This window comes from Crocodylus siamensis, chromosome 6, assembly GCF_052110815.1.
Source record: "Crocodylus siamensis isolate JL-2025a chromosome 6, ASM5211081v1, whole genome shotgun sequence".
Lineage (NCBI taxonomy): Eukaryota > Metazoa > Chordata > Crocodylia > Crocodylidae > Crocodylus > Crocodylus siamensis.
Window position 1 is genome coordinate 97,779,778 of NC_143400.1, and position 12,983 is coordinate 97,792,760.

The 12,983-nt window shown below is 42.5% G+C and overlaps 1 protein-coding gene across 5 annotated transcripts in view; it reads left to right on the plus strand.

Moving 5' to 3' along the window:
* The window catches only part of OPA1 (OPA1 mitochondrial dynamin like GTPase), a 77,940-nt gene that overhangs the window by 50,803 nt on the left and 14,154 nt on the right, over window positions 1–12,983 (plus strand). For all 5 annotated transcript variants that reach the window (XM_090050769.1, XM_090050768.1, XM_090050771.1 and 2 more), the window contains 2 exons: window positions 208–301; window positions 2,121–2,231. In XM_090050769.1, coding sequence (XP_089906895.1) covers window positions 208–301; window positions 2,121–2,231 — 205 coding nt within the window. The remainder of the gene's footprint in view (window positions 1–207; window positions 302–2,120; window positions 2,232–12,983) is intronic.

Consider the following 12,983-nt stretch of genomic DNA (forward strand, 5'->3'; position numbering starts at 1 on the left):
TGGCAGGGAGCAGAAGGAACATATAAAGCTAACACTGGCCTTTATCATGTACAGCACATGCAAAGAAACACTGATTACATAAGTTAGTGTATGCGCGTGTTAGTCTCCCTGCCTTATTCTTCTGAAAAGCATATCTTTTAAGAGTCTGTTCTGTTCACTGAAACTCCCAGACAAGAGATGCTAACAAGTTTCTTCTGACTGTTTCAGCTTGAATGTAATGATGTGGTTCTCTTCTGGCGCATACAGCGAATGCTGGCAATTACAGCAAACACACTGAGGCAACAGCTTACCAACACAGAAGGTAAGGATTTCGGTGTCTACCTTGTCTGAAATATAATGCTAATGTTAAAATATTTCTAATGCTATCACATCAGGATATTGCTCTCAACTTCATTCTGGCCCATTGTCTTTTTTAATTTTTTGGTGTTAAACAGTTGTCAGATTTTGAAATGGGGTTAAAATAGCATGGCAAAGACTCCAAACCATGGGAATACCCTTCTACAAATTATCTTCAGATGCTGACTTGCCATGCAGAGCTAGATAGTGAAATCTGTTGTAAGCAGAGAGAACTTCATAAAACAGTTGCCAACTTTGTTCTTTTTCAATCTGATCTTTTGCCATAGGTTTAATAAAATCCGTACGTTTAATTCTAAAATATCAATATAAAATAAATTTGTAATGCATAAAAACATTTCAGGCGTTATGTTCTAAGACACATATTTTCCTAAGACGAACACATTTATACATTAATCAATTAGCACCATGGTGACTACTAATAATGAACTCCCAGCTGTGAACCAGAGACTCTTTCAAGCCAACCTCTTAGGAAAAGATTGAGTAAACAGGGAAACCTTGCCACTTGCCCTGTAAGTCAACAAACCCTCCACAGCAAAGCCTCTGTCCCTAAATATACAAAGCAAGGGACTGTCATCTTGAGTAGCCAGCTGATTGATCTCCCCTGCTGGCATGGATCACCAAGAGCCTTGTCTCTAACAAACACAGGGCCCAAACTATCAAGGGCTCTACAGATGAAATCAACACCTCAGATTCCTCCAGGGAGGCAGTTCGGATCCTGTAGAACACAAGGGCATTGTGTTCATTGTTTGACCATCCAAAAGGAGGAGTCCTGATCTCTTTAGCAAGCAAAGGTGGACAAAAGTGCTCTTGGCTCAAACTTAAGAAGTGCCATACTGGGGCCACAGCTGTTATCTGGGCATCCTAAAACAACTCGAGATCCAATAACCCCATGCAAATTTGTTCAAAAGAAGTTCCCTCAGTCTAAGGATCTAAAGTTCTCTGTATCTTGATGTCCCTTTGTTTTCTGAAGAATGAGCTTTACCTGATTATTTCTCATCTAGGCCATGTACTGGGAAAGTTGAAATGTTTTAATAATAAGTTTCAAAAACCCCACACCAAGTATGGTGCCACTAACTTGCTAGTAGTACTTTGCATCAGTGGATTTACAATCAGTGCTTTACAAACATAGTCAGTATCGTCATCCCCATTTTACAGAAGGGCACACTGAAGCACAACACAAGTGACTTGTCCAAGGTTGCTCAGTAAGCCAGTAGAAGAGCCAGGAATCGAACCCAGGTTTCCTGCATGCCAGTTGAGTGCTCTCTCCACTAGGAAGTATAAGTAGTAAAGCACTGGGTGTTATCAGTATGATGACACTGCAGCTTCAGCAGACTCCCCAGTGGCCTCCTGTCCTCCTTATACTATCCAAAATCATACAGATGTGTAACTGCCCACCTTAGCATGTGCATCCTGTGAGTCATCTCAGCAGAAGAGCTTCAGCTCTTGAACTAAAAAGTGTTATGATAATACTTGGAAGGCCAGGCTCAAGCTTTGTCCTACTTCTCCTGCTGTGTTGGTCCTAAGAGAGTCTTTTCTGTCATGATATGTGTTAATGCTCATCTCTGTTTTCCCTCCTTTTTTCCTTTGAGCTTTTAAATCATTGATTAAGTGTGATCACAACCACCCTTTCCCACAAAATCAGAGGCCCCCCGCAAAAAGCTGGATTTTTCTTCCAAAAAAATTTGCAAAGAGAGGTCATTCTTCTGATGCATAAATTCCTCCCTCTTGAAGAATTCACCACTATTTAAATCACACTTTTACAGTCAGGCGTTTGGAGAAGAATGTAAAGGAAGTGCTGGAAGACTTTGCTGAGGACAGCGAGAAGAAGGTTACATTACTAACTGGCAAAAGGGTCCAGCTGGCAGAGGATCTCAGTGAGTAGCTGTTTTACTTCAGAAATAACTCAGAAGAAAGCAGATCAGTGGTACTGACCTTGTTTACTGTGAACCAAAAATAAGGTTGAGTTTGTAGTGATAAATGTTTTCTCCACGCGCTGGCATTTTGTGTGCATTTTTCATGGAAGATTTTTAAACATTAGGAAAACCTTTACTTACTGCAGTATGGCGGCGATGCTTTGTCTCACATGAAACTGTGACACTTGTTTACTGACAGTGCTGTTAAAACAGATTGTTTGATAATGCCCTTTTGCATGGGGCAGGTCTGGATCTGCTATGGAGTAGTGACAAGATGGTTCAGTGCTGCTCCTTTTTAAGCCAGCATCTTTCTGCTGAGTTTGTAAACTTAGATCCTGTGTAAGTGCATTTTGGGGACAATTGTAAAAAGTTTATGATCTCCTGCTATTTCATGAGTGATGCACTGGCAGAGCCCTGGTACCTCCACCAAGCAGTCGGCCTACGTACAAAGCCGAACCCCTGGAAGAGAGGGAAAAAGTACTGGGGAAAAAATAGTCTGTCATCTTGGAATTAACATGGACCCAAAGGGAACCAAATTAAAGTCTAAGTCAACCTTCTTACTAGCATTTCCTAACTTCAGATACTTGACTGCTCAATTAATTTTCTTTTGACATAACTTCTGGGTTTATATTTTGGATACTGAGCATAACCTAGTCTGTTGGCCTGTTCTCCCTCCAACTTAGCGAAGCATATTCTAAGGTGCAGCATGAGAGAGCATTAAGCATATAATTACTGCAATATTTTCCTATTTGTGGGTTGTTATTCTACACCTGCGAAGGTTATGATCTCTTGCATATGAATAACACCACATAAGAACAAATATGTCATAAGCTGAAAGCTAAGGTTGTGCTCTTGGTCCAGCAGTTTGTATGATTGCATTGAGAGTATTATCTTTAAATTTAGATAATTTAGGTATTCATTTTTCTTTGAAATAGGAGTGCCATGATATTTTTGAGTTCTACAGAATAAGAATTTTTGGTGGGACCTTTCTGATCTGTCTCCTTATCTCAGCACCTATGAGAAACATCACTGGTCCTGGCAGTACACTCTTGTTAGCACATGGCAATTAACATCAGGTGATCTGTACTGCTTCAGCAGTTCTGTGTCAGTCCTTCTACACTGCTATTTTTATCTCTCAGGTTGTGGAGTCTGTATCATCAAGGTGCGTGAGGGGAATTCAACAGCAATTCTGTGTTTAAACTGAAGTGCAGAATATCAATATTTAATGAAAATATTAGCTCCCTCCTTAGGAATGAATCCTGTTTTGTTTATTAAATGTTGCCTTTTTAATATTTCACCTTCTTGTTTTGCCATTGTGTTATGTTTTGAGCAAAAGCTTGCGACAGTAATGCGATTCTTTGTTCACTTTGATTTGTCCTTGATTCTTCAGTGCTATAACATTGCTAGTAATTTTCAGAAAAATATACAGTATTTATGCAAATCTAAAATACTTAGAAGTAAAAGCAAGGAGTTATGGAAGCTAAGAGTCCAGTAAACAAGACAGCTGTGGTTTCCAGTTGGGTTAATTTCTGGTTTATTTTTCTGGTTTCCAGTTGGGTTACTTTAGGGGATAATGTCGGTTAATACACTAAAGCAAGGGTCAGCAACATTATTGAGCCAAGTGCCAAAAACCCTGCAACCTGGACTTCACGGATGTTGGCGTGCCAGGGGTAGACAGTGGGGCAGCTGCAAGGTACCCGGTCCTTGTCGTGGGACAGCTCCAGCCCCTTCCCTGCTGTGCTCCGCAACGTACATGTGCAGCTGCAGCCAGCAATGAGCCAGGCTGGGACTCTGGACCCCAGCGCAGCCACCTACAACCTTGCGGCTGTCTGCTGCAAGCAGCCTGGGCTGTGTCTGGATTGCCACTTCGGTGTAGGGGGAGAGGGAGCTGCTCCAGGGGCCGGCTGTCCCCCTGAAGGGCTTCTTCAGGCAGCAGCTGCAGCAGCCTTCCAGTGCCCGCCATCTCCTGATCACAAGGCATCAGGTGAGAATTGGTTGAGTGCACACAAAATAAATGGCATGGGGGAGGAAGGGGGGCAAGTTTGCAGCCACTTCCCCCCGCAAAGTAAAGATTTACAAACCAGAGCCATCATTCAAACAAATGTACCAACCCCCCCAGCCCCAAATGCACTGGGGCAACACATTGGGAGAGGAGGTAAAGACACAGGAGAGCTGCTGCTGACCGCCAGGCATGGGCACTGCAAGGCAGAGAGCACAGGGCAATGCCCCCTCACCCACCGAGGGAAGCCCATGCAGTGAGCATATAACCCACACGGCAAAGAAAGGGTGGGGGAGCAGGGCTAAGCTGCTGCTTGCAGCAGGCAGCTGCAAGTGGCTGCACCAGGGTCTGGACCCCCGGCCCGGTTCATCGCTGGCAGCAGTTTCACATGTGCCTCGGGGAGCATGGTGGGGAAGAGTCCATGGCTGCCCTGCCTCCAGCCCCTTCCCCGCCATGCGCCTTGTGGTGCACGTGCACACACTGCTGCCACATAGCCCGGGCTGCTTGCAGCAGGCAAACCGCAAACAGCTGCACCAGGGTCCGGAGCCCTGGCCCGGCTCTGTGGCAGCAGCAGCTGCACGTGCATTTTGGGGCACATGGAGGGTAAGGCACTGGTGTTGCATTGCCCTAGGCCCCTTCCCCACCATGTGCCCTGAAGTACCATGCAGCTACTGTCACGGAGCTGGGCTGGGGTGCTGGACCCTGGTTCCCTGGTTGCAGCCTCCCGCCTGCCTGTCATACCCAGCCCAGGCCTGCCACAGAGTCCAAGCTGCTCACAGCAGGGCTTGCAGCCTCCCCGCTAGCTGCTGCAAGCAGCCTGGGCTCCATGGCTAGTGGCAGACACCCAGAGCCCAGGCCAGCTGGGGCATGCCGAGCATAATCCGGTACATGTGCTGGGTGTTGCCGACACCTGCACTAAACTTTCTTGCCATAAAATAATAAAGACTCAGACTTCTGAAGAGAGAAGACTAACTTATTGACCATAGCGGTTTTTGTATTCTTAACTGAGTAAAGAAATATGACTATATCCTCAATATGTTTTTAGTCATATATGGCTAAGATGAAGTGTGGAATATATTCAGCATGTTAAAACATAGGTTGTTCCATACCACTACTGCAGGATGTTTCTTGATGGTGGCAGGGAGGGGGTCATAGATCTTGTGCGCAATTTTTTATAAAATCTTCATCCAATGTAACATTACCATTTAGGGTGATGTATGCTGACATGTTCTGCTTTATTGTACCTTTGGGAAGATTTGAAAGCTATCAGCACTTGGCTGTGCAGTCAACTCAGAAACATTTTCCTTACTCTCTCTTGTGCATGATTGGACTGCTAAGTGATGCACATTTTATGGGCGAATGACAGAGAAAGAAAAGGGTTTTCTCGGCTTTGCCTTAGTGAGCGGAGTGTTTTTTGTTATACTTTTTATAACCTGGGACAGACCCTTCATGATAGCGGAGAACATGGAAGACACAAGGAGATCTGTAATTTCCTCCTGACAGCATGCAGTGACCACCAGAACGCCACGGCTTCAGGAAAGAAAAGCATTCCTTTAGCATCTTTGCAGACTGTCATTAAATGTTTGTATTTTAATTAAACAGACAAGACTGTTTGGGTAAATCCGATCTCTTTTATGAGGCCAAATCAAATAGTTAGAAAAATTCTTCTTAGCAGGCTTTAATTTAAATTTTAATTAAAATGTATTTTAATTAGGAATTAAGGATACAGAAATGAAAGAGATCTTCCTGCCTCAAGTCCAGTCTCTCTCTGTTGCAGGCAACCATGTTACATAATCCTGCTTTTAAATTTAACAAGCTCCATATTAAAATTAGCCAGGTTGTTTGGCTCCTGCTGCCCACATTGGGAGGCTGCTCCAGAGTCTGACTTCTTTGATGGTTAGAAACTGTCTTCTAATTTTCATCTTCAATTTATCAAGGGCCAGCTGAGATTTAGCTTCCTAATTTGAAACTCTACTTGTAAAGGAAGCCTAGACTACTTAAATACCCTCAGCATGTCAGGGCTTGTCTCCTGGTCCTGATAACAAAAGTCAGGCAGGGTTGCTACGCTACATCAGACATCCAGCACTGGAACATTGAAAGTGTTTTATTGTGTGTTTACTCGGCGATACCAGTTGATAGCAGACTGAATTTTCTAACTTGGGTGGCACTGCCTCGCAATGAGACCTTGGTAATTCACAAGACTCATTTGAAGCATATTTTACTCTATAGACTCTAAATCCTGAAATAGTATTTTAACCTTAACACGTGTTTTTGTTAATATCAGTCAGGGGCTAAACCTTACATTTTTATAATAGAAAGAGGTATAGTGTTCTTTATAGTGCTGCTTTCCATTTGTTATTGTGGGCTTTCCAAAGCCTGTCCATAAACTGCCTCCTAGAACAATTTTAGTACAAGTTGTATAATATACAGCCTCATGCTGTAATCAAGATCTTTAGAAAGAAAACATGCACATAGTATGCATTTTTCTTAAATTGGTTTATTCCAAAATAGTCTTATTCTGTAGAATTTAAAATGAATAGTTTCAGATTAAGAACAATAACTATTTCCTACTACAAGAAACAACTGGATGAAGTTTAGCAATACAGAAAGGGAAGGACAGGGAGACACATAATTCGCTGGGGAGAAAATGATTAAATATTTTTAAAAATATTTTAAAGGTGCCTTGTTACAAACTGATATGGGAGTTTAACTTGCCTGTCCCTTGGCAAATGAAATAACGCCAGAGCTGTTACCAGACTCTCACAAAATTAGTGTGCCAGTACTGTTGTGGATAAGGTCATGGTTTTGCCAGGAAGTTGCATGGGTCGGCAAGATCCTCTTACCTTTCTTGGTGGACGGTTAGGATGTGTCTGGCTTTCACCCTCAGCAGCCAGCGATGACTTGTTGCCGACTCGGTTGCCCATGAGCTCCTTTGAAACATGAGTATAATTTGTAGGGTAGCTGGGAGCTTACATGTGTTTGGTAGCCAGAGTAAAAACAGGCCCAGGGCTTTCATTTCCCAGTGGGATACACAAAGTTTCTTCCACACTAAAAAAATTACAGTTGCCTCTGAAAGAAATTGCAGTAACTGAATCCAATAACTTGATTGTACTTCTAATTTCATATGGAACCCAAGTTAGACAGTAATAAGTTTCCTTTCTGAAATGAGTTTCATGCATATTTCAGATCTTACTGGAAACTTATTTAAATCAGAACTCTAAATGCAGGATGTGAAATGAGGTATGAAATGATGTGTATATATAGTAGAGCGATAGGAATTTTAAAAGTTAATAAAGCATTACTGTTTTAAGGTGCATTTACTCATTAAAAAGCCTCTTGTCAGTCTCTTTCTCTCTCCCACAATCTTACATTTTAAATCACTGCCTGGGGCAGGAGAGAGAAACCCTATGGCATACATTACTAGCGTTAGCATGAGCTGTGCTTTGCCTAAGGCCGCAGCTGCACAAATCTTGTACATTTAAGTTAAAGTTCTAGCTTCACTTCTGATGTTTTAAATAAAGGGTAGTTAACCTACTGTTATGGGTACCGTTACATTTTGAAAAATGTGTTATTCCATGGGTATCCTTGAGACTGGTTAATCTTCCATAACATTTACTTTGTGTATTGATTTCTACTGCATTTTTACTTTATTCTCTTTCATTAAAATGGTTATGCTGAGCACCCCAGTAAACTGTGTTACTGCTGGCCCTGTTGAACTTCATCAGATTTAAAAGCAAGCAGATAGCTTTAAACAAAATGGTTAAAACTGAGTCTGCTATGCAGTTTTTTTTTTTAGTTTTGGGTTTCGCTATCAAGAAGCTTTGAGGGGTGGACAGAAAGTGATGAGAGCATGTGAATCAATTTACTCCTGTTTTGTAATGTGGAATTCCTTTAATTTGTTCATTCATTTCTGGACCCTGAATAAATGACAGTTACTTTAACAGGGGGGTACCAAACTTACCTGGTCCCTCAGACCAAATGTGTGGCACGTGTCTGGTCTGCAGGATAGATCCAGCAGCCGCTTTGTATCATCACCTACCCCAGCTGGACTGCACCACCTGCGGCACCCATTCCAGCTACTGGAGGATCCATGCAGCACATGGCGCTCCCAGCAGCTGGTGCAGAACTGCACTGCATGCAGCACCTGCTCAGGATCCGTGCTGCTTGCAGTGTCTGTGGGCACCGCAGGCAGCACTGGTCCCAGACTGCCTGGAGCAGGCATCATGTGCGGCATGTATCCAGGAGAGCCGGGGTGGGTACCTCATGTGTTGCATGTCCTGGGCCCTGCACACAACACCAGTCCGGATCAACTCAGACCCGGAGCAGCACTGGGGGCCAGATAATAGGGCTCCGCAGGCCGGATCTGGCCCCGGGGCCCTGTTAGCATCTACAAAACTAATGCTTTTAGGGTCATGCTTCACCTTGCAGCAAAACTTCCAGACTTAAATACTCTTTGCTCCTAGAGTTGAGTTTCCTAAAGAAAAGTGCCCCAAAATATTAAACCATTTCATGAGCCTGATCGACTGCCTTTATTTTAGAATTGCTGTCTAATTCAAAATATAAAGGACCGAAGTAAACTTTTAAATTAATATGAGTGTCACAGGGCTGCTGAGTTGCTCTACAGCCATCCAACGCAAGGTGGCAACAACAAGCCTTTGCAGAAGCTCCAGGGCAGTTCAGGAAGCCTAAGTAGCAGCGTGCCGGGCATCCGGCCTCTGTTTACAGTTCTGTACTGATTGATGCCTGAGCATCGCCCAGGCAGCCAGCATTTGTTTCCTTTGGGAGGATGCAGCACTTGTCTGGGCTTGTCCTCTTCTCTCTGACTCTCACCCCACCTTACTGTGCAGTTTGCATGGATTCTACATGATAGTTGAGGGAGGTTTTGTCTTACTTGCGCTGCCAAGTTATAATAAGTGCATTGCAAGGTTTGTCTTTACAGAGCGAGTCACTATGGTTATGTGTTTTTCAGTGTTTAAAACTTGTTGAAAAGTAAATATGCAAAGGTAAGGTGAAAAGTACACACGCATTTTTTTCACTTCTGAACTTAAGTGTGCTAGACACAGTCCACACACATGGGAAGATGTGAGGTGTAATGGTGGCTCTGATGGAGTTGTACTGTTGACTTCAGTAGGACCAGGGCTTCATTCTGACTTCTGATCCAAAGACACTACTATGCATTCTTAGGTCTTCCTTTCTTGAAAAAGGCTAATTGTGCATCTAATTTTCTGCCCTGTGCCTGTGCATATAAGAATTATTTAGCATGCAAAGCATCTTCCTGCAGCTTCGAGGGTGCCATTCATCCAGTTTCCACAGTCAGCTTCAGGTATTTAAAACAACAGGCATTCAGCTCATGCAGCCGAGGAGTGGGAGCAGTTGGAAGGATGGCAGGGGAACAGGAGAATGCTGATGGAAACCTGACACTTAAATGACTGCATCTGAATGTGGAGGGGTCAGCCCCCAAGTCAGTTTGTCAGCACATAAAGTATTGACATCTGTGCAGGTGTCGCAGACTAGTCAAGACTTCGTTCTGCACAAAGGCCTATTGTAACAGGGGAAGACAGAGCCCTTGAATGTGTGGAAAAAGAAATTCCTCGCTTAGGGCTATTTTCTTAAATCCTGTCATAGCTCTAAATTGTAATTTTGATGTATAGAATGGGGTGTCATTTTCTTTTAAAGGCCAAAGTGTATCAAGCCTCATTAAACCACTTTTAATAGAACACTTCCACTTTTTATATCTGAGGCTATTACTGGCATCTTGTTTCTTCAAGTTACTGAATTAACCGCTTAATACACTTTACCTTTTTATTGTGCTGTGCATTTCGGTTGGGTTTGAACCTCACTATTACACTGCATTGCATGTTATGTTGCAGCTTTCTTTTGGTGTGCACTCTTTCATGTTACTAGCTGAATATTTGCATATCTGCCATGAATGTAATAACCAAACAGTTTATTTGCCGGTTTAGTTCAGTTACAAAGCTGCATACCTTGTCTCTCAGCAGCTTAATTTTAGGTCCTTACTATATAGCAATTGTGGAGCCAGTACCGGAGTTTATTTGGCTACGATTTCATCAGCAACTTCTGTTTTATAACAACATTAGTGATTATGTTGCTTTGATTATAAGCACCTCTGTTCTTATTATTTTGTGTTTCAAGTGGAATTTGGAAAAAAATGGTTCAGGAGTGCTAATTTGGGAGCATCTGCAGAATAATGCTGTGTGCTGACTTTCTTTTTTTCTTTGTTGCTATGATCTGTAAAATGATAAAACTTTTATGAAATGTGTATGTAATATGGTCATGAACACAGTCTTTTTTTTTTTAATTTCCCTCCACTGAGAGGACTGTGTGCAAGGTGCCTCATGGCCTGTACTTCATCCTCCACGAGGGTGCTGATCACGTGCTCCTTAAAATCATATCTTCTCTTGGCTTCCCTAACCCCATTTGCTCTCAGTTGTTTTTCCTCTGAATCTGATCTTTCCCTTTAATGGGTCATTGAACTGGACCAACTCTGTGCTCACAGCTGCAGGGGGGATGTAACCTCTCTAGTAGGTAGGGCGCAGACTCTTTAGGGCCAAACCAGCACTGAAAAAATTAGTGCAGATAACAACAGCGGGCCAGTTGGACTAAAACTTTATTTTACTTTCTTACTTGAATATTTAGTGAGTGATGCCCTGTGGTTGTACTCTACAAGTTAAGAGGCAAAAGGTCTAATTCTGCAAATGCTTGCTCTGGGCTCCAAGCATAGTCCCTGTCCCAAAAGGTCAAGAAGGTAAAACATACCAGGACATCCAGAAGGAGGAATAGCATACAGGCAATTAGGATAATTATTAGGAGCTCTCCAGATGTGAGCATCACACAAGTGAGCTCTCAGAACATTAAATGAGGGGAGGCTGTCTCCTTTACAAACCAATGACATCACTTCCATGGCAGCAGCTGCATTTTTTCAGGTTTCCAAATGTCGCAGTGGGATCTTTATGAGGAGCCCATCGATTGTAGGCTGATCTTGCAAGACTCAGGTAAGGATAATGGTAGCAAGGTCTGCAGATCGAACAGCCATCCTGATTATTATTGCTATCATCAAAAGCAGCTGAAGAGCTGCCAAGACTTTCCAACTTCACTTTTGAGAAGCAGTTTGCTCCCATTCTGGTGGTCGGTGTATCCTCTGTCCTTACCGGTGGCTTTCCCCAACATGCTAATATCATTTCAGTCCTATCTTTACCTGATCCTAAGTTGGCATACCTTCATTTCTGCACCAGTTCCAGCTAGAAATGGAGTGCCGTGCTCACCTTGCACTGTCTGACAAAGCAGAACTGGTAGAGGTGAGTGGTGTCAGCAAACTCATGGCAACGCATTGTACATCCTTACTCAGCTCCGTAATTGTCTAAATATAGTACATGTCCTGCCTGGGGCAGGGAGTTTGTGTGTGTCCACATCCCTATGTACCTGCCTCTGAATTTGTCTGTCACTAGCAATAAGAGGCATCCAACTCTTCTGTTTGGTTTTCCTACTCTTCTTACTTATAAAGCAAATGATTGCTGTTTTTGTATCTAGTTATCTTTTTCCTTCTTTTTTTTTTGTAATTCAACCTAGGCAGTTGGAGCACCGCCAAAGTGAATGTACTTTTTCTTACTGGAGGCAATGTGAATTTAAAAGTTCTTTGTCATGTGAATTTTTTGCACAGCTGTACACAACTGACAAATTAAAGCAGCTGCTAGAAGAATGTTGAGGATTGTTTGTGTCAAAGTGCAGATAAGGTAGCTCCTGCTTTGTATCAGGGCAGAAAGGGCTTTAAGAAGCTGCGTGTTCTCAAAGAGAGAGGTAATCCTCGAGGGAGAGCATACATGGGTTGTAAACCTCCTCTGATAGAGTGATGGTTTACTTAACTTCAGATCCCAGATGATGACCTGAGGAGGACTGTGCTTTCTTAAAGTTATTGATGAAGAGCTAGACGCTGATATCCAGGCTCAAAAATGGATCCTCACAAAGTTTAGCACATTCTTCACTAACTAAATCTATCATTTAAAGTCAGCAAAGAAAGATAATTATAAATTGGTACAAGCTGAAAGGCCTATTTACTGCCTGTTAATCTTGTTCTAGGCCACTGGTCTCCTACCCTTTGATGCATGTTGTCCTGGTGCTATGTTTACCAAGTGTAATCTCTGCCTAAAATTCATTGCATGTTGCAATGATAGATGCAGGCTATTGGGGCACAAAGTTTAATAATTCAGTGTTGTTTGTAAATACTTTATATATTATTGCTTGAATTGGAGTTTCCTGGAGAAGTAGCGGTGTTGGTGGAAATGCAGCAGTTTTGCAAGTTGATGAGTCAAAAGTTTTACTTTGATCCCAAACTGAAAATAGTATATCCCAAACTGTGGGATATATTATTCAGATCCCAAAGGTACAAAGAAATTACAACACTATGCTTTCTACCAGTATTGCCTTCCAATATAATACTAACATATAAAATAAAAGCAACAATGTATTAAGGAGTGAGGGAGCAGAAACAAGGGAATACAGTAAAACAGCCTTTTCTTTTTCAGATCATGAACATTTAAGCAACTATTCTGTATTCCTGATGAAGAAATGAATCGCAGTACCACTTGTATCTAAGCATTTTTCTTGTTATTTCACTGGGAGACGCTTGCTGTTTTAGTGTGTGATTTTATACAAAATGTTGGAATAGATCAGTTTGTGATCCATGTTCCTTCTGAGTA